General features: G+C 43.5%; 2 protein-coding genes across 3 annotated transcripts in view; both read left to right on the top strand.

Moving 5' to 3' along the window:
- Positions 1-340: 340 nt before the first annotated feature.
- psmd2 (proteasome 26S subunit ubiquitin receptor, non-ATPase 2) lies at positions 341-18,668 on the top strand. Its single transcript, XM_015952136.3, has 21 exons — positions 341-525; positions 1,610-1,666; positions 1,761-1,925; positions 2,838-2,959; positions 3,168-3,392; positions 3,481-3,639; positions 6,863-7,007; positions 7,480-7,540; positions 7,624-7,770; positions 11,885-11,991; positions 12,080-12,207; positions 13,119-13,206; positions 13,287-13,449; positions 13,532-13,633; positions 13,751-13,902; positions 14,906-14,989; positions 15,217-15,385; positions 15,639-15,733; positions 15,816-15,942; positions 16,028-16,146; positions 18,039-18,668. The coding sequence occupies exons 1-21, from the start codon at positions 403-405 to the stop codon at positions 18,219-18,221; spliced, it is 2,721 nt and encodes a 906-aa protein (XP_015807622.3). The 5' UTR covers positions 341-402; the 3' UTR covers positions 18,222-18,668.
- Positions 18,669-21,577: 2,909 nt separating this feature from the next.
- LOC107380780 (eukaryotic translation initiation factor 4 gamma 1) overlaps positions 21,578-25,587 on the top strand; it is an 84,363-nt gene continuing 80,353 nt past the window's right edge. The window contains exon 1 of one of the 2 annotated variants that reach the window (XM_054742936.2): positions 21,578-21,678. The gene's annotated coding sequence lies outside the window, so the exon portion shown is untranslated. Of the gene's footprint in view, positions 21,679-22,790; positions 22,984-25,587 lie in introns of those variants that run through there. The other variant, XM_070543356.1, reaches the window with a different exon arrangement.

Genomic DNA, 25,587 nt, shown 5'->3' on the forward strand with positions numbered 1-25,587 from the left:
GTTACTTCAAATGGCTCGAAAAACGTAGGAAATTTGAGTTTCCTATTCACACACTTTTATATGTGATTTCCGTACCGAATAAGCATCTTGAAATATTAAATAGTTTTAGATACTTTATTATAACACCACGCGTTTTATCATATCTCAACATATGTGCGGACACAAGTCTTTAGATTTGATAATGTGCACTACTGAAATTAGCCAAGTACAGAAATTTTATTTTATTTTATTTTATTTTATTTTATTTTATTTTATTTTATTTTATTTTATTTTCGGGCATAATCGAACGCTGTTAACTTATGGCCAGCAGGTGGTGGTAAATAAATTCTTACAAGGTTTATTTATACCAAAGAAGAAGAATCCACAGTCGCCGAGTTCCGTGCTAACTCAACGCTTTCAATCATGGAGGAGGCAAAAAAGAAAGAGAACAAGCAGTCTGAAAAGAGCGATGAGAAGGAAAAGGATAAGGAAAAGGGACAGCAGTCCTCTGGGAAAGATAAAGAAAAGAAAGAGGAGCAGGAATTGGTAAGTTTGTGGATTTCTCTCCCCTCTTAAGTGCTATCTAACGTTTCAGGCGCTTGAGTTGTTCTTTTGCCTGAGTCACTGCCGCTGTGACAACACGGTGGAGCAGGCCAAAGTCAGGGACATTTATTTTTATAAACAGCTTATGAAGTCTCATTTAGCTTACCGTGAACATTACTTTTATAACTTTTAACCACCTTTACCCGCTAATTGTTTTAGTCACGTCAATGTCAAAAAATGTGTCCTGCTAGCCTAGCCTGCCCCAGCCGGTGTGCTAGCGTTAGCTGAGCAGACTGTCATCGGTGTTAAACCAGCCTCACGTTGCCCCTCTGTCACACAGCATCTGGGATAAAGTCAATGAATCCGCTGTGTTTAATCCAGCTGCTGCTAACGTCATTAGTGCAGTTAGTTTATATGAATTTATTGTTAAAATAAACTTATTTTACGCTGTTGTTAACTGTGTATGAGTCCAGTCGTCTATAGCCAAACTCACGGCATTTCAGCACCTATAATATCGATCATATTAATACTAATGATTCTGATTTTCTGTAACCATTGTGGGTTCAGTCACCAGTTTAATTTTACATCTAAAGATCATCTCAGGATCCTCCATCACTGTAAACCGGTGATTCAGTAACCAAAGCAGTGGTTTAAAGTTTTACGTCTCTGACCCCCAAACGTTAAAGTTTACAAGTATTCTAGACAGAAAAATACACAAGCGCATTAAAACACAGAGAGCCTCAACATCTATGATCCCCTTGCCACTACTGTGTCTTGTAAAAGTTATGGTAATAAAATGAAATTGTCAATGTTATATTTATTTATTACATTTAATAGGATTTCAGAATTTTTTTCTTAGGATCTACAGTAAATAAGCCATGTTAACCATTTTCCCTACTAAATTTAACATGCAGAAAGTACCTGAACCCTTAAAACATGATGGAATGTTTCATGTAGTTTTATGTACTCAGTTTATAAGGCATTGTGGCATTCTTATTTCCTTCTTAAAGGCTGCAGATCTGTTAACCAGCCTGATTTTGTTTGGTGGTGATTACAATAAATCTTGAATTCCCTTGTGGTTTCTCAGTCAGAGGAAGATAAGCAGTTACAAGAGGACCTGGAGATGATGGTGGAGAGGCTAAGTGTGAGTATCAGTTTTTTTTTAATCACTTTTCTGTTTGCCAACGTGGCAAAACCATGCAAAGGTGAAGTAACATGCCATTCTTCTGTTTCTGCAGGACACGAACACAGCGCTGTATCGTCCTGCATTAGAAGAGCTTCGCAGACAAATCCGGTCCTCCACCACCTCCATGACCTCCGTACCTAAGCCCCTGAAATTCCTGCGCCCACACTACGGCAAGCTGAAAGAAGTCTATGAGGGCATGGCTCCTGGTGAAAATAAGGTAAGTCTCTGCTGCGAGGATCAGAATTTAGAAAATCAACGTTACAGCGCATTTACCAAAGATTTTGTGCCGTCAAATGTCATGCCTCCCCCCACGTTTTATCATCTTCAATGTCCCGCTTCTGCTCATTGTCTCCTAACCTTATGTTTCCCTACTTACCCGATGTTACCTCTTCACTTTGCTAGTGCAGCTCTGGATGAGGCTGTACCACGATGTCAAATGGAAACAGTCGTGTTTGAAATTTGTGTGAAAATTCTCGAAACAGAGCTTTCGACAGGGTGTCTTTTAACCTGTAATCTTTTTAAAATATGTCGAAATAGGGCTGGGCAATAAATCAAAAATGTATTGTTATAGAAATTTCGGACTCTTATCGAGATAATTTTTCCCGTGTCAATAAATTTGATAATAAAAAAAATGAAAAGATGTGTGTAGGTTCATGTCCCTTTAAGAAGCTGTACCACCTTGAGTCATGTAAAAATGGGACTCAATACATGTGACAGCCCCATCTAGTGGACAACTGTTGTTTCTGCGCATACCTGTAGTTATCGTTCGTTTATCATTATCGAGGTGAAATCCTCAATATATCGTGATATTGATTTTAGGCCACATCGCCCAGCCCTAGTCCAAACCATATAATGTGACTAAAGTCAGTATTTTCATTTACCTTACTTCTTATAATATAATCACGCGTGAATTTATCCAGTTTTTGTGAAACAAATACAAGAAGAACATCCCTCAGCTTCTGGTGTTGAACTGAAAGCCTGTGTTTGACAGGCTGGGTAGATTTAGAGGTCACCATGTATTTAGTTATTCTAATCTATTGTAGTTACATTAATCAAACTAACGTGTTAAAGACTTATCGAGTAGTCTGTCTTGTGGTTTACAACATGACGTCTGTGTATTTTGTCGTAGCGTTTCTGTGCTGACGTGGTGTCGGTGTTGGCCATGACGATGAGCGGCGAGAGGGAGTGTCTGAAGTACCGTCTGCTGGGCTCTCAGGAAGAGCTGGCCTCCTGGGGACACGAATACGTCAGGTAAACCTGATCCAGATCAGCCGCCATGTAAACGCAGGAGGTGCAGGACTGTTTGGGTTTGTTTTGGGATTACAGAGCAGCATCGGTACATCATGACTGTTTAGAGGACATGTGGGAAAAGTCTTTATAACATTTTTCCAGTTACGCTCTGTAGTTTGAGCCGACTCTGCTGATGATCACCGCTTTCTCGACTATTAATGTCCATCAGGCACCTCGCCGGAGAGGTGGCCAAAGAGTGGCAGGAGGTGGAGGAGAATGATAAGACCCAACAGGAGACCCTGCTGAAGCTGGTGAAGGAGATTGTGCCGTACAACATGGCCCATAATGCTGAGCACGAGGCCTGCGACCTGCTGATGGAGATCGAGCGTTTGGACATGCTGGAGAACTATATCGATGAAAACGCCTACGGAAAAGTCTGCCTCTACCTCACCAGGTTAGCTCAGAAAACACGCCTCTTCCTTCACTCTGTAGAATGTAAACAGAACGAGTGAAACCTAAGCTGGTTTGTGTTGTCTGTCTAGCTGTGTGAGTTACGTCCCAGAGCCAGAGAACTCTGCTCTGCTGAGGTGTGCCTTGAACATCTTCAGGGAGTTTAACCGGTATCCAGAGGCCCTGCGCCTCGCTCTGATGCTCAATGACATGGAGCTGGTGGAAAACATCTTCACCTCCTGCAAAGACATGTAAGGAGAGCGCCTCTGTGACCTGCTACTGTCAGACGAAACGGGTTTATAATCATCATGCTGCAGATGTTTTCATTTCACTAATCAAACCCACGTGCGACTTTTTTTAGCCGATTTTCCACTCGTGCGAGAATCTACGAGATGGGGGCGAGTTTTGCGCTGAGCGTGGTGTAGCATGCAGGGTATAATGAGACGACTACCACCACACGACCAGCTGCCAATCAGCAATCATAAGCTTGCATGTTTGATGTTTTGCTTGTCCCTGGCAACGGTTTCGCACTGTTGAAGCGGAGCTGCGACCCACAAAGTACCAGAACCGCTCGCAACGTACGCGCAAACACGCATCAGCACGGCTCACCAGCTACAGTCAGGTCCATAAATACTGGGACATCGACACAATGCTAACATTTTTGGCTCTATACACACCACAATGGATATGAAATGAAAGGAACAAGATGTGCTTTAACTGCAGACTGTCAGCTTTTATTTGAGGGTATTTACATCCAAACCAGGTGAACGGTGTAGGAATTACTACAGTTTGCATATGTGCCTCCCAATTAAGGGACCAAAAGTAACGGGACAGAATAAGAACCATAAAGCAAACTTATACATTTCATTACTTGGTTGCAAATCATTTGCAGTCAATTACAGCCTGAAGTCTGGAACACATGACATCACCAGACGTTGGGTTTCATCCCTGGTGATGCTCTGCCAGGCCTCTACTGCAACAGTCTTCAGTTCCTGCTTGTTCCTGGAGCGTTTTCCCTTCAGTTTTGTCTTCAGCAAGTGAAACGCACGCTCAATCAGATTCAGGTCAGGTGATTGACTTGGCCATTGCAAAACAGTCCACTTATTTCCCTTCAAAAACTCTTTGGTTGCTTTTGCAGTATGCTTTGGGTCATTGTCCATCTGCACTGTAAAGCGCCGTCCAGTGTGTTCTGAGGCATTTGGCTGAATATGAGCAGATAATATTGCCCGAAACACTTCAGAATTCATCGTGCTGCTTTAGTCAGCAGTCACATCATCAATAAATATAAGAGAACCAGTTCCACATGCAGCCATACATGCCCACGCCATGACACTTCCAGCACCATGCTTCACTGATGAGGTGGTATGCTGACCCCAAAATTCCACTATCTCTGCTCCGGCACGAACTCCGCATCAAAAACGGTTCCGTTGTAGTCAATCGGAGCTGTTCCACTACTGCGGCCGTGCGGAGCACCTCCGCAGTAAATGGACAGAAATCACAACGGCCCAACAGGAAAGGGAGCAAGCACACCTTCCGTTATTTCACAATAAATCGATAAACAAAAAGCATTTTTTGTTTCATATGCACAGGTTTAACAACTTTTAACAACTATCAATGACGGTTGAACTTTAAATGCACAAAAATAAGCCATAAATACAGTTTCTACTATCAAATTACACCCATTGTTGATCCAAACACTGCTGATCTCTCAACACTAATGATGAGCAGATTAAACAGTTCATTTCGATGCTTCTCCCACACAACGGGTGTTTGGATCTAACTTCCGTGTTTATTGCTCGGACTGTATCGCAAGATCTCGAAAATCCCACGCATGCCTGTTTGCGCCCCTCAGGTCTCCGCACCGGAGCGGAGCCGTTGTAGAGCGGGTAGAGTATAATTTGAGTTCGGAAGCGGGCGGCAGCAGAAAGTGGGGCGGAGCGGAGATAGTGGAATTTTGGGGTTAGGATCATGAGCAGTTCCTTTCCGTCTCCATACTCTTCTCTTCCCATCACTCTGGTACAAGTTGGTCTTGGTCTCATCTGTCCGTAGGATGTTGTTCCAGAACTCTGAAGGCTTTTTTAGACGTTGTTTGGCAAACTAATCTGGCCTTCCTGTTTTTGGGGCTCACCAATGGTTTACATCTTGTGGTGAACCCTCTGTATTCACACTGGTGGAGTCTTCTCTTGATTGTTGACTTTGACACAGACACACCTACCTCCTTTCATCAACCTTTCGTTTATGATGGCTTGCTTCTCTGATAGTGACAGCTCTTTGGATCTCATCTCGACAGTTGACAGCAACAGATTCCAAATGCAAATAGCCCACTTGAAATGAACTCTGGATCTTTTATCTGCTCGTTGTAATTGGGATAATGAGGGAATAACACACACCTGGCCATGGAACAGCTGAGAAGCTACCTGTAATTGTCCCGTTACTTTTGGTCCCTTAATTGGGAGGCACATGTGCAAACTGTAGTAATTCCTACACCGTTCACCTGGTTTGGATGTAAATACCCTCAAATAAAAGCTGACAGTCTGCAGTTAAAGCACATCTTGTTCCTTTCATTTCATATCCATTGTGGTGTGTATAGAGCCAAGAATGTTAGCATTGTGTCTATGTCCCAGTATTTATGGACCTGAGTGTATTTCCCTATAAACACACGTCAGTCATTTATATTTATACACTACTTTCACACACAATGACGGTGATTGTCAAGAAAGCGTTTTTATGTCAAATTAAAATGAAAAAACATTGATTTAGTTTTTCATCTTCCTCCTCCAACCCCATGAGTTCCTGTGTCCTACAGCACTCCCAAAGGACAACCGTGTCCGCCCAGCTTCTGGTCGACGAGTTTATTTACTTCAGCCTGTTGATGCAGATGTCTTGAAGAAGGTGTTCATTTAGATGATAATTTTAGATTCCTGTGTTAAGATTTTGTCATTCCTCCTGTTTGCAAAACGTTTGTAAACGCCAAGGAGCGATGGCCAACAGCAAGTTTTCACTGAGCGGGAACAGTTTGGTCTCAAGAAACAAAAACTTGCAAATAGTTCGACCGGAGTGAAGTAGATGACTGCGTTGGTGGAAAGTACATCCACCAACGACGGCGCCACTGTTGTTGTTAGGCCGACCAATCAGGCGTGTGCTCTCTGTTGTGTTCAATGAATAGTTAAAAATGGGACTCTACTCTCTCCATCCTTGCATGCCTGTCAGGGAGCCTAGGGATCCACGGATAATGGCGGCGCACATCTCCGCAGACGGAGACGTATAAAACAGGCTTAAGAGTTCAAAACCTCTCTTGTTGGTCAAAGACGTTTCCTCTCCTCCGAAAGGCGTCTTCAGTTCAGATTGTCCCATCCTGGATTAACGCGGATCCACATCAGTTCTTATGTTTATCTGATCTTCTGTGACACCCCCTCCTGCTGAGAGTAAACGTGAGCTCAACGTAAGCTCCCCGTGTGTCTTTGTTCCTGCCAGAGTCATCCAGAAGCAGATGGCCTTCATGCTGGGTCGGCATGGTGTGTTCCTGGAGCTGAACGAAGACGTGGAGGACTACGAGGACCTGACAGAGATCATGTCCAACGTACAGCTCAACAGCAACTTCCTGGCGCTGGCCAGAGAGGTGGGAGAGATGAGACTTCAAAGAAATGCTGTCAGGATTAGAAAGTTGGACATTAAATTGGTCACAGTAATTAATCTGTATTTATTTAAACTCAACTAAAATGCTGGATTTGAGTGAAATGAGTACACACACACACACGCACGCACGCGTACTGAACGCATCTCAAGCTCTTAAGTGTTTCTGTTTACTTTCTGCGTCAGACGTTTTGCGAGCGATTAGCCAGCAGTGAGACAGAAACGATGGCAGCTCTTTACTGTTGTCCAGCAGATGTTTATGAACTACTTCACCATTTTTCTGGTCACACTTAATTTTTACATTTCAGATTTAGTTTCCACATCCTGAAAAGTAAAATATCTTCTGTTGGGCTGGATAACCAGCAGTAACGGTGGTGAATGATGGTCCAACACAAAGGGTTGCTAACCCTAAATAATGTTATTATTATTATTATTATTAACCTGTTTGTGCTCTCCAGCTGGACATCATGGAGCCCAAAGTCCCAGACGACATTTATAAAACCCACCTGGAGAACAACAGTGAGTCTGAGTGACATCACCTCTTTACGGTTGGGTTGATGGACGGCACGTTCATGAATCTTCTCTTGTTCTGCATGTGCCAGGGTTTGGGGGTAGTGGCTCCCAAGTGGACTCGGCCCGGATGAACCTGGCCTCTTCGTTTGTGAACGGTTTCGTTAACGCTGCCTTTGGACAGGACAAGCTGCTAACAGACGATGGCAACAAGTGGCTGTACAAGAATAAAGACCACGGTAGATAAACACGGTTTACATTTCTTCATCTTTCACTGAACTCTCCTGGCAGTTACAAACATTATTTAAAGTAACACCAGGCAGTGCTCCTCCGCCGCCCTGCTGGTTGAAAGTGCAATTACAACTGTTGTAAACAACCCTGCAGCAGCCTAGCTAGTGCTAACAACAAGCTAACTCTAGCATGAGCTAAGTGTTACTAAGTAAGCCACAAAGTAAAAATATCCACACTGTTGGACAAAAATATAATTTCTTACAATTTCGGTAGCAATAAAGCCAGGTCACTATCGTTCTGTGATTTTGTAGCCTCCTTTAGATTTTTATGCTAGTGCAGGCAGCGCCGATGTTCGCTTCGGTTTTATCTCTTTGCTTCGCCTTCAGAGACATTACTCTCTTACTCTTACTTCCTGGCTCTACCATGATGCCAATAAAAAAACACTTTTTTTTCCAATTGTGTTTTTTTTTAATTGACGGTCAGCGAACTGAAAAAACTTAACAGCTAGCCTTTTGTTAGCTACCAACGCAGAAAATAGCTAACAGCTGTTAGGGCACATACCTGCTCCACAAAACTGTTAAGTGCTGTTTCTGGTCAGCAGAGTTCTGTCCCGTTAGCCCGACCAGCCAGCCCCATGCTTCCTTATGGGAAGCATTGGGTCTGGGATAGGACTGCAACAACGAATCGATAAAATTTGATGAAGAAATGTGTTGGCAATGCTTTTCATGATCGATTCGTTGTGTTGTGCAACGTCTTTTCATTTTGTGCGACCTTTAAGTAACAGTCAATGCGCGCGGCCCATCTGATGCGGCAGCAGAGCGGACCGAGGCAGATCAGAACGCGAGACACACACATGTCGCACGTGTAATTATTGTGTAAGGAAGATGCCTTTTACTGGCACACACTGTGCTCATCTAGGTGCTGTGGAGGAAAACAGAGAAACCAGCAAAGACACAGAGGCAAAAACCGTCCAAAATTTGGTATCAAAAGTGCATCTACAAGCTGATTAGCTAATTCTAGCGGGTAGCGGGCTCACGATCAAGTGGGTTTTTAAAAAACACGATGGTTGTGAAACTAAGAAAATGTAAACTCTACTAGTGGAAGAAAAGTCCCCATCATCCTGTTCATTAGCTGCAGCCAGGGGCAGATTTAGGACTGAAGAAGATCCGGGGCTTAACACACACACACACACACACACACACACGCACGCACGCACGCACGCACGCACGCACGCACGCACGCACACACGCACACACTAGCCAACATCATATATGTCTTGTACCACATAATTTTTAATCTGAAGCTACATATTAAGCATTTTCAGGGCAGAGTATTGTTCCTGTTAGTGTTTAGTGTGAGATGATAGTAAATATTCCCTTTCTTTCTCCAACAACTTTACCTGATAAGCTAACTTTAGGCAAACCAGCAGCACAACAAATATTTTCAAATAAGACTCACAAACCTGAGTCAGCACTAGTCTCATCAAAGCTGGGGTTCTGTCGTTGTACTTTTGGTCTAAAAAAAGTCCTTATGTCCATCTTCACTCATGCGTTTCAGGCAGAGAGTGTAGAAGAAGCCGGCTGCTGAAGGGCTTCTTCTTCAGTGGTGGAGGCTCAGGCAGGCTGTATACAAACTACTGCCAGCTGCTCCCTCTCTGTTGGACTTTGGTACTGCATGTTACTTCCGCAATTTAGATCCGGGGCTTATCATGAAAGATCCGGGGCTTCAGCCCAAGTAGCCGGGCCTAACGCCGCCCCTGGCTGCAGCGCTACGGAGCTGAACCGGCACCGCTGCAGTCAGGTTACTGCAGTCTGCTCTGCCCATCACTGCTGACGGAATACGGCAAGCCACTGTAGCATTTATTTTACCAAAGGTTCTATCTGTGAACATAATTTAAAATGGATAATTGCTAACCCGTACATAATAGATGTAGGGCTGGGCGTTATGGCCTCAATTCTATGTTGCAATATAATCTGAAGCATGTGCGGTAACGATATATATTGCGATATATTTTTTCCTCTGTTTATATTTGTCAAAATGACATGCTTTTAAATATCCTCCTGTGGCAAATAAATGCCACTTGAGGCATATAGACCTCCTCCTCCGCCCACTCCATGCCTGCAGTCCCTGCCTTTCTGTTGTCCCAATGTCAGCAGGGTGCACATCTTAGTGACGTCATGTGTTATCGCGATATTGCGATATAGCCAAAAACTCTATCATTACCCAATTTTATATCGTTTATATCGCCCACCCCAATAGATATGCACCATTACATTTTAAGCAGTAGAAATGAAATGTTATCAGCATTTCCAGTAGCTTACTACTGAACATGTTGGGATATGTTTAGGTGATTAGAGTTGCACGCTATTGAAGTTTTCTAATCACGTTCTGTTGTTAAAGTAAAGGAAGGAGTGAAACGTGTTTCCCTAGCAATGTTTAAATAAAAAAATAAAAAATTCTGATCAGGTTTTTTTTAACTAGAGTCCAAATCATTTGCTGATGCAGAGTATCGATCTGATACTTCAGCGAAGAAAGCGAACAAACAGATCCAGGATGTTTCTTATTTTTTATTTAATTAACTTTATTTTAACATTTAACAACTCTGTTAACAAACAGAGCACAACCGTGTTCTGTCTGAGTAATGGAAGGAGAAAAATGTTTCACTAGCAATTATTTAATTTTCCCGTTTAATCTGATTAATCGAATAGAGACCCCATCCGATTCATCGATGATCCAAATAATCGTTTGTTGCAGCCCTAGTCAGGAGAACTCTCCTCTTCAAATAAACCCACCCCCTGAGATTTCTAACCGAGCCAATCAGTGCTGAGCAGCATATGTCTCACACACACACACCACAACGCTAAGTTTCTCATAAACAAGGAGGATGGCGTCTAAAGCAGAGTTCGCTGTGGCTCTTTCCTCCGTTCTAAATGACTCGAACACGTCTTTAAAACCAAACGTCTTTCTTCTAAAGAAAGATGTTTGCATCGTCGCCAGACGCCATTTTTGACTACAGCTAAAAAACGACAGCATTGCGTGGTGCAGTCGGCATTTCCGCCTTTTTTCTGATTGGCTATGTTTGAGCTGGCCAGTCCCGCCCCTCATGTGCCTCTCGGCCTGTGAGGTACCAGACTGGCTCTCTGTGTGGAGTTAAACACAGGACGAGTCTGGCAGGCCCGCCTACTGTCCCATGTGAAGTGTTCTTTTAACACTCATCATTGTTCTATGTATGAACTTCTTGGTTGGCTGCCTTTAAAAGCTAGACGACAATTTCATTGGCTGATATTTATGTTTAAGCGCATTTATTTTGATTTTCCACTTTATCTGAAAACTCTTTTGGTTCCCATTGATTCCTTGTATTCTACCTGTTTAACTACTTTTCCATCATTTGTTGTTCCTCGTTTTAAAAAGGAGGTGGGTAGACTCGCCTTTTGTGTTAAAGCTCCTCTGGACTGGAATAAATTACCCACTGAATTAAGATCCGTCTCTTCAATTCGCCAATTTTCCCGCACTGTTTATGCTCATGTAATGCCGAGCTGTAGTTGCTTTGTTTAATCTTTGTTATGATGATTTTGTGCATTCACTGGCTAAAATGCTGTTTTTTGTTGCCAATCTTTGTATTCAACTGCGATATTACTCCACTGTAGGTTTAAATACGATGTAATATTTTGCCCTTATTTCTTTTTGAGTGCCTCACAGCAGTTTTATTTAATTTAATTGTGTATATAGGTATTTACATACGTATGTACATGTGTGGGTATGTATGTATCCATGCATATGTGTATTTATATGTGCGTGTGTACGCATGTATTCACGTTTGTGTATATATATTTATACATATCGTTATTTTTACTGTTATTATTTATTTACTTTCCTTATTTTTTCTTTTTTAAGTCTGTTATAACTTTCTAACTCTGCCACCTTATTTGTTATTGGTTGTGTTGAAGGAGGACCTGCTCGAAAACGAGATGTTACATCTCAAGCAGTTTATCCTCCTGAAAAACATAAGTTAAATAAATAAATAATAAATAAGTTGGTAAAGTTTCTACCTCCACAATCACGAAGCCCCACTTAAAGCATTAAAGTGTAAAAAACTGCTTCGTGTGGCTTGAATGTCCGTAGGCATGCTGAGTGCAGCTGCATCTCTGGGTATGATCCTGCTCTGGGATGTGGATGGTGGTCTGACTCAGATCGACAAATACCTCTACTCTTCTGAAGACTACATCAAGGTAACGTCTGCCACACCTTAAACCTCCCCTCGGACCACCTCCTGGTGGAGGAGAAAAGGATGAAACCCTCTGCTGTGTGTCTGTGCAGTCGGGTGCCCTCTTGGCCTGTGGCATCGTGAACTCCGGTGTGAGAAACGAGTGTGACCCAGCGCTCGCCTTACTCTCCGATTACGTTCTCCACAACAGCAATGTCATGAGGATAGGCGCCATATTTGGGTGAGGATGCTTACACGTGGAATAAATCCTGTGGTTACGTTGGTAATCCTCCATCGCGGTGGCATGTGAATAAATGTGTCCTAACCTGTGAAACTCTTTATTTTACTCTCCTCAAAATCATTTATAGTTTTCTGAATTTCATGTTCACATGTTTTATTTTTCTAAAACGTATTTTATTATATAATGATTTAATACGTTGAACAACAAACATCCTAAATATTATGAAAACTGACAAATTTCAACCAAATTACAGTGAAACATATTTTTAGTTTAACAAAACAATCAGTCTGGGAACTTGACCTTCACACCATTATCATTTAACACAGAAAACACTGTAAACATGTTATCTGACTTTGTCATTTGGACGGATTTACTCACTGATGAGGATGAGGAGGATGATGATGAGGATGTGCAGCGCGCTTCCATCTCTCCTGCTGTTTAGTAGATCCGTGCAGCCTCCGGCTGCTCCAACAGGAAGTTAACCTTCAGTCCGAAGGAGGAGGAGATTGTTTTGTGGTGTGACTTTATTTATTTATTGGTTGTTTGGCTTGCAGGAGTCACTCTGCTCATCTAGCTCCACCTTTTCTGCGGACGTGATTTCACGTGGAGGAGCTTGCTGAGGCTGAGGATCGCGCTAGCTCGCTTCCTCTGTTCTGATTTACTTCAGCTTGTTTGAGTTGTCACACATTTCCTGGAGGTTCTGGTCATCAGACACGTAGAAAACATGCAGAAAAGTGTTTCCCCCACATCACAGCCGTGGTTTGGATCTTCTGCTAGAAGATTTGTGCTTTTAATCTGATCTGTGTTTCTCCCCTCGTTGATGTCGTTTAGTTGTGTCCGTGTTTGTTTTGGATGTGGATAAACTCCTGAAGGGATTTGATGTTGAAACGGTTTGGTGTGTTTGTTTTCAGGCTGGGTCTGGCCTATGCTGGCTCCAACAGAGAAGATGTCCTCTCGCTGCTCCTTCCTGTCATGGGAGACTCTAAATCCAGCATGGAGGTACGTCTGAGTCCTTTTCTGCTGAGGTGACATTTTAATCCAACTGCAGCTCGGTTTAACATCACGTTTAAAATCTCCAGGTGGTTGGAGCGACAGCGCTGGCGTGTGGCATGATCGCTGTGGGATCGTGTAACGGAGACGTGACGTCCACCATTGTCCAGACCATCATGGAGAAGAACGAGCAGGAGCTGAAGGACACGTATGCTCGCTGGCTGCCTCTGGGTTTGGGACTCAACCACCTGGGTTGGTGTGGACTCTCACTGACTCTGTTCTCTGGGACTTTCTACAAGTCCAGGTCTGACATGTCTGGTTTTACTGTCCATAGGGAAAGGAGAAGCTATTGAGACAACGCTGGCAGCTCTGCAGGTTGTTCCTGAACCTTTCCGTAGCTTCGCCAACACGCTAGTGGACATCTGTGCTTATGCAGGTGAGTGTTCCAGCAGCTGCTGACCTTTTATCCGAAACCTTCCGTTCAACCCCCGTGAGCTACACAAGCTTCGACCCGGCGCTGCAGCAGCTGATCCAGACTGTCTCCCGGCTCCAGGTTCTGGTAACGTGCTGAAGGTGCAACAGCTTCTTCATATCTGCAGTGAGCACTACGAAGCCAAGGAGAAAGACAAAGAAGAAGACAAGGACAAAAAAGATAAAAAGGACAAAGACAAGAAGGAGCCGGCTGCAGACATGGGTTCCCACCAGGTAAGAACTACGGGATGTTGCCATCTGTGAGAAGCGGTACCTTTTCCTCGGGTTTTGGTTAAAACGTCGGAAAGAGCCGGTCGATTATGGCAAAAATGTTAATCATGATTATTTTGACTGAACTTGAGATCTGGATTATTTAAGGTGACTTTTTAATTAATGTTGATTTTATTGTTTGTTTATTCTGTCATAAAATTGCACAGGACACAGTCAGGACAACAATATAAGATCGTCACAAAAACAACTCCTGAGTTCTAGCATAAAAACCCAAAGAGGTTTAACTCGTTTAGGGTACCTAGTACACACCCAAATACCCAACCAGCATCTTGCAAATACTGACAGCAAGAGTGTTACAGTGCACGTATGAAATAAATAAAAACATTCATGTTGTAGTGAAGTTCACAGAATGATGCATTGTAATAAATTTGTCCTGGTTAGTGTGGCGACTCAGAGATAAATAATAATTCATCTCTATTTATCAGCGTGAAGAACTGACTTCTGTTTGTAACTTAATTCTAAACTATTTATTTACAGGTCCCATCAGTTAATGTAATTATTGTCCCAGACACAGCGCTGTGTGTGTGTGTGTGTGTGCGTGTGTGTGCGTGCGTCCACGTGCGGAGCGCAGGCTGAGTGTTTTGCTAACCTGCAGGGAATGTCGACGACGGTTATCCAGAAAGTAGCTAAGGGTTTTCCCAGGTTGTTCGCTAGGTTGTTCGCTAGGTACTTTTAGGATTTAAAAGTCAAGAAGGGAGTCTGAAGAGCTTTAAGAACTGGCAACTGGCAAGTCGCTAAGTTGGCGACACTGTGGGAGGAGCGCTTGATTTGCAACTCAGAGCAGCGCAAGAGGGAGGAGTAAATAATCTGCTTATTTTGTTTTTATAATCGTTTAAAAGTCCGATCGTAATTGGGATTAAAATTCAATGAATTGAGCGGCCCTATCGTTGGACCACCACTGGCTGGGACGGTGGGGTTCAACAATAACGTTGATATGTCCCCTCAGGGTGTGGCTGTCCTGGGGATCGCCCTGATTGCCATGGGGGAGGAGATTGGTTCAGAGATGGCTCTGAGAACATTTGGACATCTGGTCAGTGAAACTACTTTGTTTTATTCCCCTATTTGCTGAAATTCTTTACAAAATTGTCTTTCTACCAATTATGTAAAGAAGCAGTTTATCTCTTCATACTTGAAATGGACAAATCCTTTTTTTCTTCATTTCTGTTGCATCGATGCTAAAACATCAGCTTACATCAGTAGAGTAGTCCTGTGTCTTGACTGGATCGTTGCTGCCGGCGACTCGTTTGTGTTTTTCAGCTCCGTTACGGTGAGCCCACCCTGAGACGAGCCGTCCCACTGGCGCTGGCTCTCATTTCTGTGTCCAATCCTCGTCTGAACATCCTGGACACCCTTAGCAAGTTTTCTCACGATGCAGACCCGGAAGTTTCTCACAACTCCATCTTTGCTATGGGCATGGTGGGCAGTGGTGAGTGGAGACGTGTTCACACCTTGGAGCTATTTTTATGACACTTCACTCGGCTTTTGGTGCCACCGCCTAAGATTCAGTACACAGAAACTACATCTTTACATGTTAAATAGGTAATTGTACATGTTTTTGGAGCCATTTGCTTTAAGTTGAACAAATATAACAAAGGGTTTTAGATTAACATGCTGGGATATTTGGTAAAGAACAGCTTTACACACAAGATGGATGCCTCTAAATTCTTCCTTCTCCTCAGGCACCAACAACGCTCGCCTGGCAGCCATGCTGCGGCAGCTAGCACAGTATCATGCTAAAGATCCAAACAACCTCTTCATGGTCCGACTGGCACAGGTGGGTGGCGCAACACGTGGCGCGCTGCTGGGGACTTCCGTGGTTCAGTGATGCTCATTGGCTCTTTGTTGTGGGTCCACAGGGTCTGACTCACCTGGGCAAAGGCACACTCACCCTCTGTCCGTACCACAGCGACAGGCAGCTGATGAGTCCGGTGGCTGTGGCGGGGCTGCTCACGGTGCTAGTCTCCTTCCTGGATGTTAAGAACAGTGAGTGGATTTTTCTGTCCCGTCGTGCGAAAAGAGATCACACTGATGTTCTGAAGTGCTCATCCACCTGTGTTGTGTTCCGCAGTAATCCTGGGTAAATCTCACTACATTCTCTACGGCCTGGTCGCAGCCATGCAGCCGCGCATGCTGGTTACTTTTGATGAGGAGCTCCGACCTCTGCCGGTGTCTGTTAGGGTTGGACAGGTAGAACCCAGAAACTTTCATTGTTTTTGTTTTATTTGACTCATTAATGCCAGAATTTACAAAGAAATGTCCGAAGAATTCACCAGAAACGCGTCTGGAAGGCAGTCAGCTGTTTTACTGTTGTGCATGTGTGTGTGCGCGCGTGTGTGTGTGTGTGCGTGCGTGTGTGTGTGTGTGTCTGTGTGTGTGTTACATCTGCTGAAGTTAAATGTTGAAATTTTTTCAAGTGAATATTTTTAAAGGGTAAAAATCCACAATGGGGCAGCCAGTTTATGGATTAGACGATCAAAATCTGATGGGTTGGATTTAAATTGGATAAGATTTTTACATAATGTGAAGTCGGTGGCACAGAAACTCACGAGTGAAACTTTGTCGGTTATTAGGTCATCGTTCAGCATCGCTAACATGCGTGTTTAGTAGGGCTGTAGCGACGCATCGATACGTCGACGGCTCGATTCTAAAAATTCGTCGACGTCCGATCCGGTAGTCCACGCACCGCGCCCACTTGTTGCATCCCCAGGATTTTGTAAATATAGGAGGAATCTGCCTGTTTTTCCTCTAGTTCGCCCTCTTCTCCGCCTTCACTAACATCTCCGCCAAATACCGAAGACCCGGAACAACGTCCGTCCGCTACTATTCCTTTCCTGTTTTGCCCGTCTTCGTCTCCCGGCAACAGCTTCCCGGGTCAGATGCGCTGCTTCGTCTCTACCGCAGATGTAGAAAATCACCGGGAGCGTTTCTCCCTTCATAAAGGAGCTTCTTTCAGACATGAGGAGAGCTGTTTTGGTGGTAGCAGTCTCTCCTCCGTGCTGGTCTGTTTGCTGCTGGGTGTTTTTGGTTTATTTAAACTTGGTAACTTGAACTTAACGTTGGTAAAGCTACTGTTAGCATCTTCGCTAACAGCTTCTTGCGTTGGGATAAGCGGTTACGTTTTGGTTTAGAGTTCATCTTTTTTGTGGTGCAGATCTCCCTTTTATTACATTTAGAGTGTTGTGGGTTTCGGTTTAGTTTAAAATATCACCTTGAGTTTGGTTTAACCGCCCAGTTTAGAGTTGGACCTTTGGAGATTCTTATTTTGGTCCAGAACCCTGTAATCTTTGCCCAGTGGGACATCCCAGGTTATTCGTACTTTTGTTTTAATTCCCCACAGGCAGAATTAGTTTTATTATTCCCAACCTGTGGATGGAAAGGTTTGTTTTTTTGTAGTTGTAAATAAACCTGATCATCATTTTAACTTTTAAATCCCGTTATTGTCCCTTCCTTTTTGCACACGAGCCAAACTCCCCAGGAAGGGTCGTAACACCACTCGCCTCACGCACATAAGTGACCAAAACAAAGCAGCATGGAGACACTCCGTCTCCAACCACCTCTCAGGCAGCAGCCTGCACTCCCACGTTCCACACGTCACCAGAACATAACCAACCAACACAATAAAAGCAGTGTTATACAAAATGGAAGGCCCGTAGTGTTTATTCTCTTACAGTAACAATTTATCACTTTTTTGAGGAATTTATTTGAGATTTTTTGGTTTTTATTAATGGTGCAATAAAAAATAATCGCTAGATTAATCATCTAAATAGTCATTAGAATAGTCGACTATTCGATAAAATAATCGTCAGAATAATCGTTTACCCCAGCCCTAGGGTTTAGCTACAGCATTAGGAATTATTCAGTCACTGTTTTTTGACACATTGATTTTTTTCTGTTTAAGATGCTTTAAAGGAATAATCAGAAGGGATTTTTATTCTTTTAAAGTTTTGTTCTATATTTGTTACCACAACAGAGGATAAAAGAGTTACCATGGTGATTGTGAGATCTCTGGCTTTAGGCTCCTCCTACCTGGTCTTTGCCAGGATGAGCTTGATGGTAAACAGGCTGTTGTTTGTTTACAGGCTGTGGATGTTGTTGGCCAGGCAGGAAAGCCAAAGGCTATCACCGGGTTCCAGACTCACACCACACCAGTGCTGCTGGCTCATGGAGAGAGGGCGGAGCTAGCCACAGAGGAGTACCTCCCTGTCACGCCCATCCTGGAGGGCTTTGTTATCCTCCGCAAGAACCCCAACTATGAAACCTAGACCGCTCCCTCTCACTGGCTTTCCCTTGTTTATACGAGTAGCCCTCCTGGAAGTTGTCTTTTAGTTCATTGCATGGCTGAAAACAAAGAGACAGGTCTTTCTTTCCTCATCCACCATCTGTAGCCCACCTCCAGCAGTCATTAAACATGAATTGGTTGGGTCTAGTTGGTTTGGTAAACCTGATCCGGACCCAGCTCTCTGACTGGCCTGGGATCAGCTTAAAAGCAGGATCTGCTCGTCACTCATCTGTAAAGGTCATAGGTCGGTGATTACACACACACCTCAGTCTGCATTAGTAACTCGGTTTTCCTCAAACTTACATCTACGGCCATCTTTTGTTATTTTACCATTTACAAGTTTGTATTTTGCATCAAGTTTTCCTGTTTTTTTTTTTTGGTTATAGTTCTGTAAAAGAATGAGTTCAAATAAACAGATCCTTTTGTTGAAGATGTGACTGTCAGTTATATATCGTGTTTCTCATTATTAAACCCTTTTGGGCAGCAGCTACTGGAGCATCACGCCAAACTCCAGCTCCAAAACAGAGCTGATCCATCTTCACGTCCATTACCCGAGGCTGGGTACTACATACCCCACCACCTGAATGCAAGAGAGGCTTACCAGAGACCTGCTTGATCACCTTCAAACATGTTTGCTCAAACTACTGGGAAAGAAGCAGCCACTAGTACTCATACAGATGGTGGCAGAACAAAGCTGTAATAGTTCTGGGAGTTTCCCCCAGAACAATGTTTTCTATGGAGGGTTGATGTGGTCCAACTACCATCCATCCATTTTCTGAACCCACTTGTCCACGTAGGGTGGTGGGGGCTGGTGCCTATCTCCAGCGGTCAATGGGCAATCAGGCGGGGTATACCCTGGACAGAGAGCCAGTCCATCGCAGGGCAACACCGAGACACACAGGACAAACAATCACACTCACACCTAAGGACAATTTAGATGAACCAATCAACCTAACAGTCATGGTTTTGGACTGGGAGGAAGCCGGAGTACCCGGAGAACCCACGCATGCACAGGGAGAACATGCAACCTCCATGCAGAAAGATCCCAGGCTGGGAAGCGAACCCAGGACCTTCTTGCTACAAGGCAGCAGCTCTAACCACTGCGCAGCCCGTTGTCCAATTACATCACGGTTTAATATTTGAATGAGAGCTTTTCATCAATCCATATTCTCCAACACTAGTAGGAGGATGTCCTCTTTCAATCATTGCATCCTTGTGTGGTGAAAACTAAGTCACATTTTGACCGTGAGGTTTTGATGAAGTTGCACTGAATTCTTGGTGTTGAAAACCAATTCAGTACCCTTAAATTCTTATTGACAGTCTGCAGTTCTCCTGTCTGTGCTGCAGAGGGAGCAGTGTAATCTTCAGTTGTCTTTACCTGAATCCTCCATACAAAAAGAAAATTTAATGAAACCCTGTAATTAAACCTTTACAGAATACTAAAAAGAGCCTGTGCTTAGGTAAACAGAACAGAGCTGCTGACCCTGCAGGGGTGGTGCAATCTGACATGACTCATGTCTGAAATGCAAAAACCTGATGGATCCTGCTGTATTTGGTCTGATCTTTACTTTTAACATGCATATCCTCTGGCTGCAAACCAAAAAGGAGGAAGAAATAAAAAACATTTTAGAGAAAAGTTAAAAACTGAAAAAATGTTTGAGGAAAATTAGACAATTCTTCAAATCCAAACATTCATATGTGTAATAAGTGGCAACACGCATCACTGCCACCACATTGGAGCATATTCCTATTTTATTATTTCCATTTGTTGTTTGTTCTCTGTAATAAAACACTGAATATTCATATGTTACTTTCAAATGTCATTTTTAATTCTTGTTTCAGTCTAATGAAATAAATAAACCGTTTGAGTCTCGGATCTAACTAACCATACATTAGTAACAATTAAAAATGTATTGGAAGGGAAAATGTTTTCCATCCAACAGCCGAGATTAAACAACAGATGAGTGATCTGCATGCATGTTTCTAATCGGCAGGGTGGAAAAGTTTCTTCCTGGCTGATCTGCAGCAGGGAGGAGCAACCACAGACATGGATTCAATGTCGAAACCAAAACCAGACAATATTTGAAATTTTAAGACTTAAGATCACCTCAGTGGCCTAGTGGTATGAATGTCCACCCAGGAATCATGGGTTAAAATCCATGATTGGGTTCTACCCAAAGACTTTAAAAATGGGACCCAATGCATCCCCACATTTTTCTACAGTCATTGCTCCTCACTCAGCTTTAAGAGGTTGGATTATGGGTCAAACCACCATATAGTGCCCAAGCGGGCTTATGTCTGCGGGTCATTGTGGCGCTCCCACAGAGGATGGGTCAAATACGTGGAACAAATTTCACACACACCTGTGTGACAGCTAGTGGGATTTCCAATTTTAACTTGACCCAATTTAAACGGAAAACTCAGGTCTAGGGCTGGGCAATAAATCGAAAATGTATCGTTATCAAAATTTCTGGCTCTTATCGAGATAGTTTTCCCGTGTCAATAAATTTGATACTAAAAAATGAGAAGATGTGTGCAGGTTGGCAACATTCATGTCCCTTTAAGAAGCTGTACCACCATAATACATGTGGCAGCCCCATCTAGTGGAAAACTTGTTTCTGCGCATACCTGTATTTATCGTCCATTTATCGTTATCGAGGTGAAATCCTCAATATAACGTTATATCGATTTTAGGCCATATCGCCCAGCCCTAGTCCAAACCATATAATGAGACTAAAGTCAGTATTTTCATATTGATTTTAGGCTGTATCGCCCAGCCCTACTCAGGCCCAACACTCAACGGTTTTTCTGTCAGGGATAAACCACTTCCACCTAGCGGTCAGAGTTTGAATTGCACCGCACAAAAGAAATTCCGTAAATGTTTGCGTAAATTCTCAATTTAAAAACTCAATAGCCTACACTGCCTTCAAAAATCTGTACGATTCAATATCATAAGATGAAATGTTGCAATTTTTCAGTGTGTTGATATTTTCTTATCCTTAATAAGATGATATTGATTTGTGTGTGAGAGATGAGTGTGTGTGTGTGAAAATGAGAAGTTGTTTATGTTTAATATTGTCTCGTTTTTAATAATATTTGTCACATTCACTGCTGGGGTACTATAAATAAATAAAAAATGGAAGGTAAGCCGTGAAAATCATGACTATTAAACACGAGTTGAGTTTTCCTCATTGAAACATAATGTACACTGGCATTAAAACGTGGGACTCAGGCCTGTTCAGGATTAAACACATGGTGATACTTTATTCATTCCTAAAAGTGTTGTCACCGAGGTGACGGGGAACAGCAAAACAGCACCTGGGGCGCAGAAACGAAGCCGCTGGAACATTTTTCACGTGATGGGATTTTGCCGGAATACGAGCTACCGGCTTCCGAGAAGCTTTCCGTCCGTCCGGCTCTGCGGACTCGAGGAGAGAAAGGTAACACCACGGCTCTCGGCTCGCTTTTCCCTTACATGTTCGGTTTTTCACACGACTGTCACGTCGCATGAACCCAGGGGCTGTGGGAGCGATTTGAACTTCGGTGACAAATGTTTTTGGGGACAAAACCTCCTAGTTGTTACTTTCTTGAGTAAATGCTGTTCCCGCTGTGTTTTCAGGGATTAGCTACTGCTAGTTAGCATTCCATGCTAAGACGACGTGGGTGCTCTTTTATTTTGTCCGACTTACAAACTCAGCCCCAGATAATGAAGCCAGCGTGAGTTTTTACTCGTGTGGGACTAGTATTATCTTGTGTGTGTGATTTTATTCTTCTCCAGAAGCGTACGTTCGCTCAACCCTGACTGTCGCTAGCTACCCAGCTAACTACACGGGGGCTATCTAGATAACCTGGTTGTCGTGTTCTTTTGCACCACTGGTGAAAAAGCGACGGAGTTTACATTCTTGTGTTTGACAACCTGAGATGATGCAAGTACGTGGTTGATAGTTTTGGAGCAGGACATGCCACTTGATAATCTGATATCTGAAGCCATGTGATTACGATGCTGCAACACGAGAGCGTTTGGTTTCCAGGGTAAAGTCTGTAAAGAAGGTCAAAGTCTTTGTTGGGTTGACATCATTTGCTGGGGAAAATAATTGGTAAACTTAAAAACAGCGAATTAAGTGATAGAAAGTGTCGCGAGAGTGCGTTGGCAGTAGTTGTTTAGCGTGGCTGGTGGTTAGCAGCTGTCAGGAAGGTTAAACACCCCTCCGGACTCGGGCTGATGTCTCCTCGCAGCATCTCCAGATAAACAGCATCTGCAGCAGCGCTGCATCAGTGGAGCCTGCTGCTGTCCATCTGGACCAGGATGCCCTGCTGCCATGTCACTACTTAGGTGTCACGTTAGACCATTTAAGATGTGCGTGGCCTGATTCATGTTGGTGATAAACAAGTAAGTGCCTGTCATAAGTGAAATGCGACTAGGTGTGGCTGACGAGAAGCCGGCTGCTGGGATGCGCATGGCGCCACTAGCCGGAGAAACCACGTGGTCTAAGTCCAGGTTGGGCCTAGGAAGTTAGCAGCGTGGCTAACACACGTATACCGATCACAACAGCACGCGCAACCCCTTTAATCTGCAAGACTGGTTTTTTTTTGCCGGTGTGTTTAATACACGTGCATGCTAACAGATGTCAGTATGTTGCTAATAGTGCTAGTAGGAGCACACAGACACGCCCCTGGCCTGTGTCACAACAGAGGTGTCCCGGCCCGCACCTCTGGAGGTTCCACATCAGGACTGTTGTTTTTCTGTGAGTGTTTTCTCTGACACTGAAAGAGGTGTGTGTGTTTGAGTCGTGTTTGCTGCAGAAATGATTCTGATGTTGAGGACTGCAGACATGTGACTAGAGATGAGGTGTGGGTCCAAAATGGATGCTGCTGTACAGACACGCCATAGTGCTGGGAAGAAGTATTCAACATCTTACCTATTTCTTTTGTTTTTGCTATTTTGACACAGATCAGCAAACCAATTTCAGTATCAAAGGTAACTACAGTATACCGTGTAAATAGTGATTTTATTTATTTTAAACCTCCAAACCAACCTGGCCCAACGTTTGGAAATAAATCACCCGTAAACCTGCTAACTGGCTGTCTCGCCCTTGGAGGAAACAACTGGGTCCTGGTGAAGACTTTCTCACATTAATGTTGAGAAAATTTTCCCCACTCTTAATTACAGAATAGTTTTCTGCCACATAGAAGGGTTTTCCAGCATGAATGACTTGTCTAAGGTCAAAGGTCAGATGTTTTCCTTCAGGATTTTCTGCTACAGAGCAGATGTCATGGTTTCATCCATAGACGTTAATACGTAGACGCTCCATTGGGCACTGTAGAGCATAACCGCGTCACCTGCCTTTCCGGTCGGCTCATGGGTCCCTGGAAGTACAAAAAAATGAATGAAAGTCAACGGGACTAAAAAAGCTATTTTCTAATCCGCTTTGCCTTAGGCCTCTGGATCGCACATATGTTGTACTTCAATTTAAATAAAAACTAATGATGGGTATTTCGACCATGCCTGTCATGTACTTTGAGATTTATCAGCTTGTAAAAGTTCGTAATTAACAAATCGGGACATCGGACACCCTTAAACCTGCTAACTGGCTGTCTCGCCCTTCGAGGGCGTCGGACATCGGTATGTCGCATATACAACGTCACCAAAGAATCTCCTCTCTGCTAGCTTAGAGGTTACAGTTTGTTTATGCAGTCTGCCATTAAACGAAAAAGAAGGAAGTCACGTTTTCTATCGCTGTTTGATGTCATATATGATGTTGTTCCTCTCCACTGCTGGAGCCATGAAAACACACCGTTACACTTCAGGAATAATGCTGTGAGTAAATAAGCCATTGGGTCACACGTAAGCTTCATTTATATAAAATTGCATCGCTTCAATACTTTTATTTTGAAAATTACTGGAGATTTTACACTGAAATGGTGTGTGATTTCCTGTCTATGCCTATGTTAACTGCAGCAATTGACGCATCCCAGAAGCGGCTCGCGGCTGGTTTGTTACACTCCATAGACTATACTGGATTATATTTGCAGCAATGCCGTTCCACGCTGCTTTTGCTTCAAGTGTACAAAAGAGGTTAGGTAGCGCCAGTCCACGGGGCGTCTATGCTTATTTGTCTGTGGTTCCATCAGTTCTAGCAAGCGGTCCAGGTCCTGAACCAGCAGAGCAGCCCCAGACTACCACCACGTTGGTGTGATGTTTTAATGTTACTTTGACTCCAGATGGAACACACACCTTCTCACCAGACGGACACACACCTTCCAGAAGTTCTGCTTTTGCCTTAGCTCACAGAGCGTTTACCCAGAAGGACAAATGTAAGACGAGACTTTGTTTTTACCAATCAACGGAGGTTTTGGTCTTTGAACTCTCCCTGTATTCCATCTTTAGCCCACACCCACATATAGAAAGAAAGAAAATGATCTTTTCTATAGCACCTCTCAAGATAAAAATCACGAGGCGCTTCACAAAAACAAAAAAAGTAAAGTATAAAAAAGATTTCAAATAATGATAAAAAAAATTTAAACTGTGATTAAAAAATGTAAGGAAAGGGAGAGAAAATGAATAGGAAAGAGGGAAATCAGTGGATCCTGGGAAAGGCGGAATAAGAGCAGAATAAGGAGAGGGTGATGAAGGTCACACCAAAAGCCAGTGTGAACAGGTGAGTTTTCAGCTGCTTTTTAAAGGAGACCACTGAGTCCACTAATCTCAGGCTCATGGGGATAGTCTGGGGGGGGGGCACAGCAGCAAATGATGATGGGCTTTGGTCTTAAGCCTGGTGAGCTGCATAACCAGTAGCAGGGTCCAAAATTAACACTCGCCACTCGCCAAATGCGAGCAAATTGCTCCATTTGGTGAGTAAATTTTTGAGCTCTATCTGCCACATGGCGAATAAATGTTTGCACCAAATTAGTTATGTTTATCAGTCATCTTCCATGGATTTCTGATACTCCTCCCGCCTGCATGCAACGTACACAAACTTACGCGAAACGTGAGCGCCGCATCCAACGTCATTTCCACCTATCCCATTCAATCAGTTTATCAAGTTAGCAGTTAGCTTCGTGTTAAAACTAGCGGTGAAATGTGGCGGTTTTTAACTGGAGTCAGCCAGCCTTCCAAAAGAAAACTCGTCGAACTAGAAGAAAAACCACCAGGACCAGTGGCAACCAGAAGATTTTGTGAAAAGTGGCGAACTGGAGATGGCGGAGTCGTGAGACAATGGCTACATTATGATGGCCACGTAGCGTTGCTGCCTTTCACAGACACTTTTTCTGCTCGTGCTGCAAACAGGATAGCCGTCTTCTATCAACTGTCCCTCGGCATTCTTCAAATATCAAAAAAATGCCCATAC

The sequence above is a fragment of the Nothobranchius furzeri genome, chromosome 13 (genome assembly GCF_043380555.1).
Source record: "Nothobranchius furzeri strain GRZ-AD chromosome 13, NfurGRZ-RIMD1, whole genome shotgun sequence".
NCBI classification, from domain to species: Eukaryota; Metazoa; Chordata; class Actinopteri; order Cyprinodontiformes; family Nothobranchiidae; genus Nothobranchius; species Nothobranchius furzeri.

Bases quoted from the DNA above. Each gene is read 5' to 3' on its own strand.
- psmd2 (XM_015952136.3), top strand. From the start codon at position 403: ATGGAGGAGGCAAAAAAGAAAGAGAACAAGCAGTCTGAAAAGAGCGAT. The intron at 3,640-6,862 runs GTAAGGAGAGCG...TGTTCCTGCCAG, and splicing joins TTCACCTCCTGCAAAGACAT to AGTCATCCAGAAGCAGATGG. The intron at 14,990-15,216 runs GTCAGTGAAACT...TGTGTTTTTCAG, and splicing joins TGAGAACATTTGGACATCTG to CTCCGTTACGGTGAGCCCAC.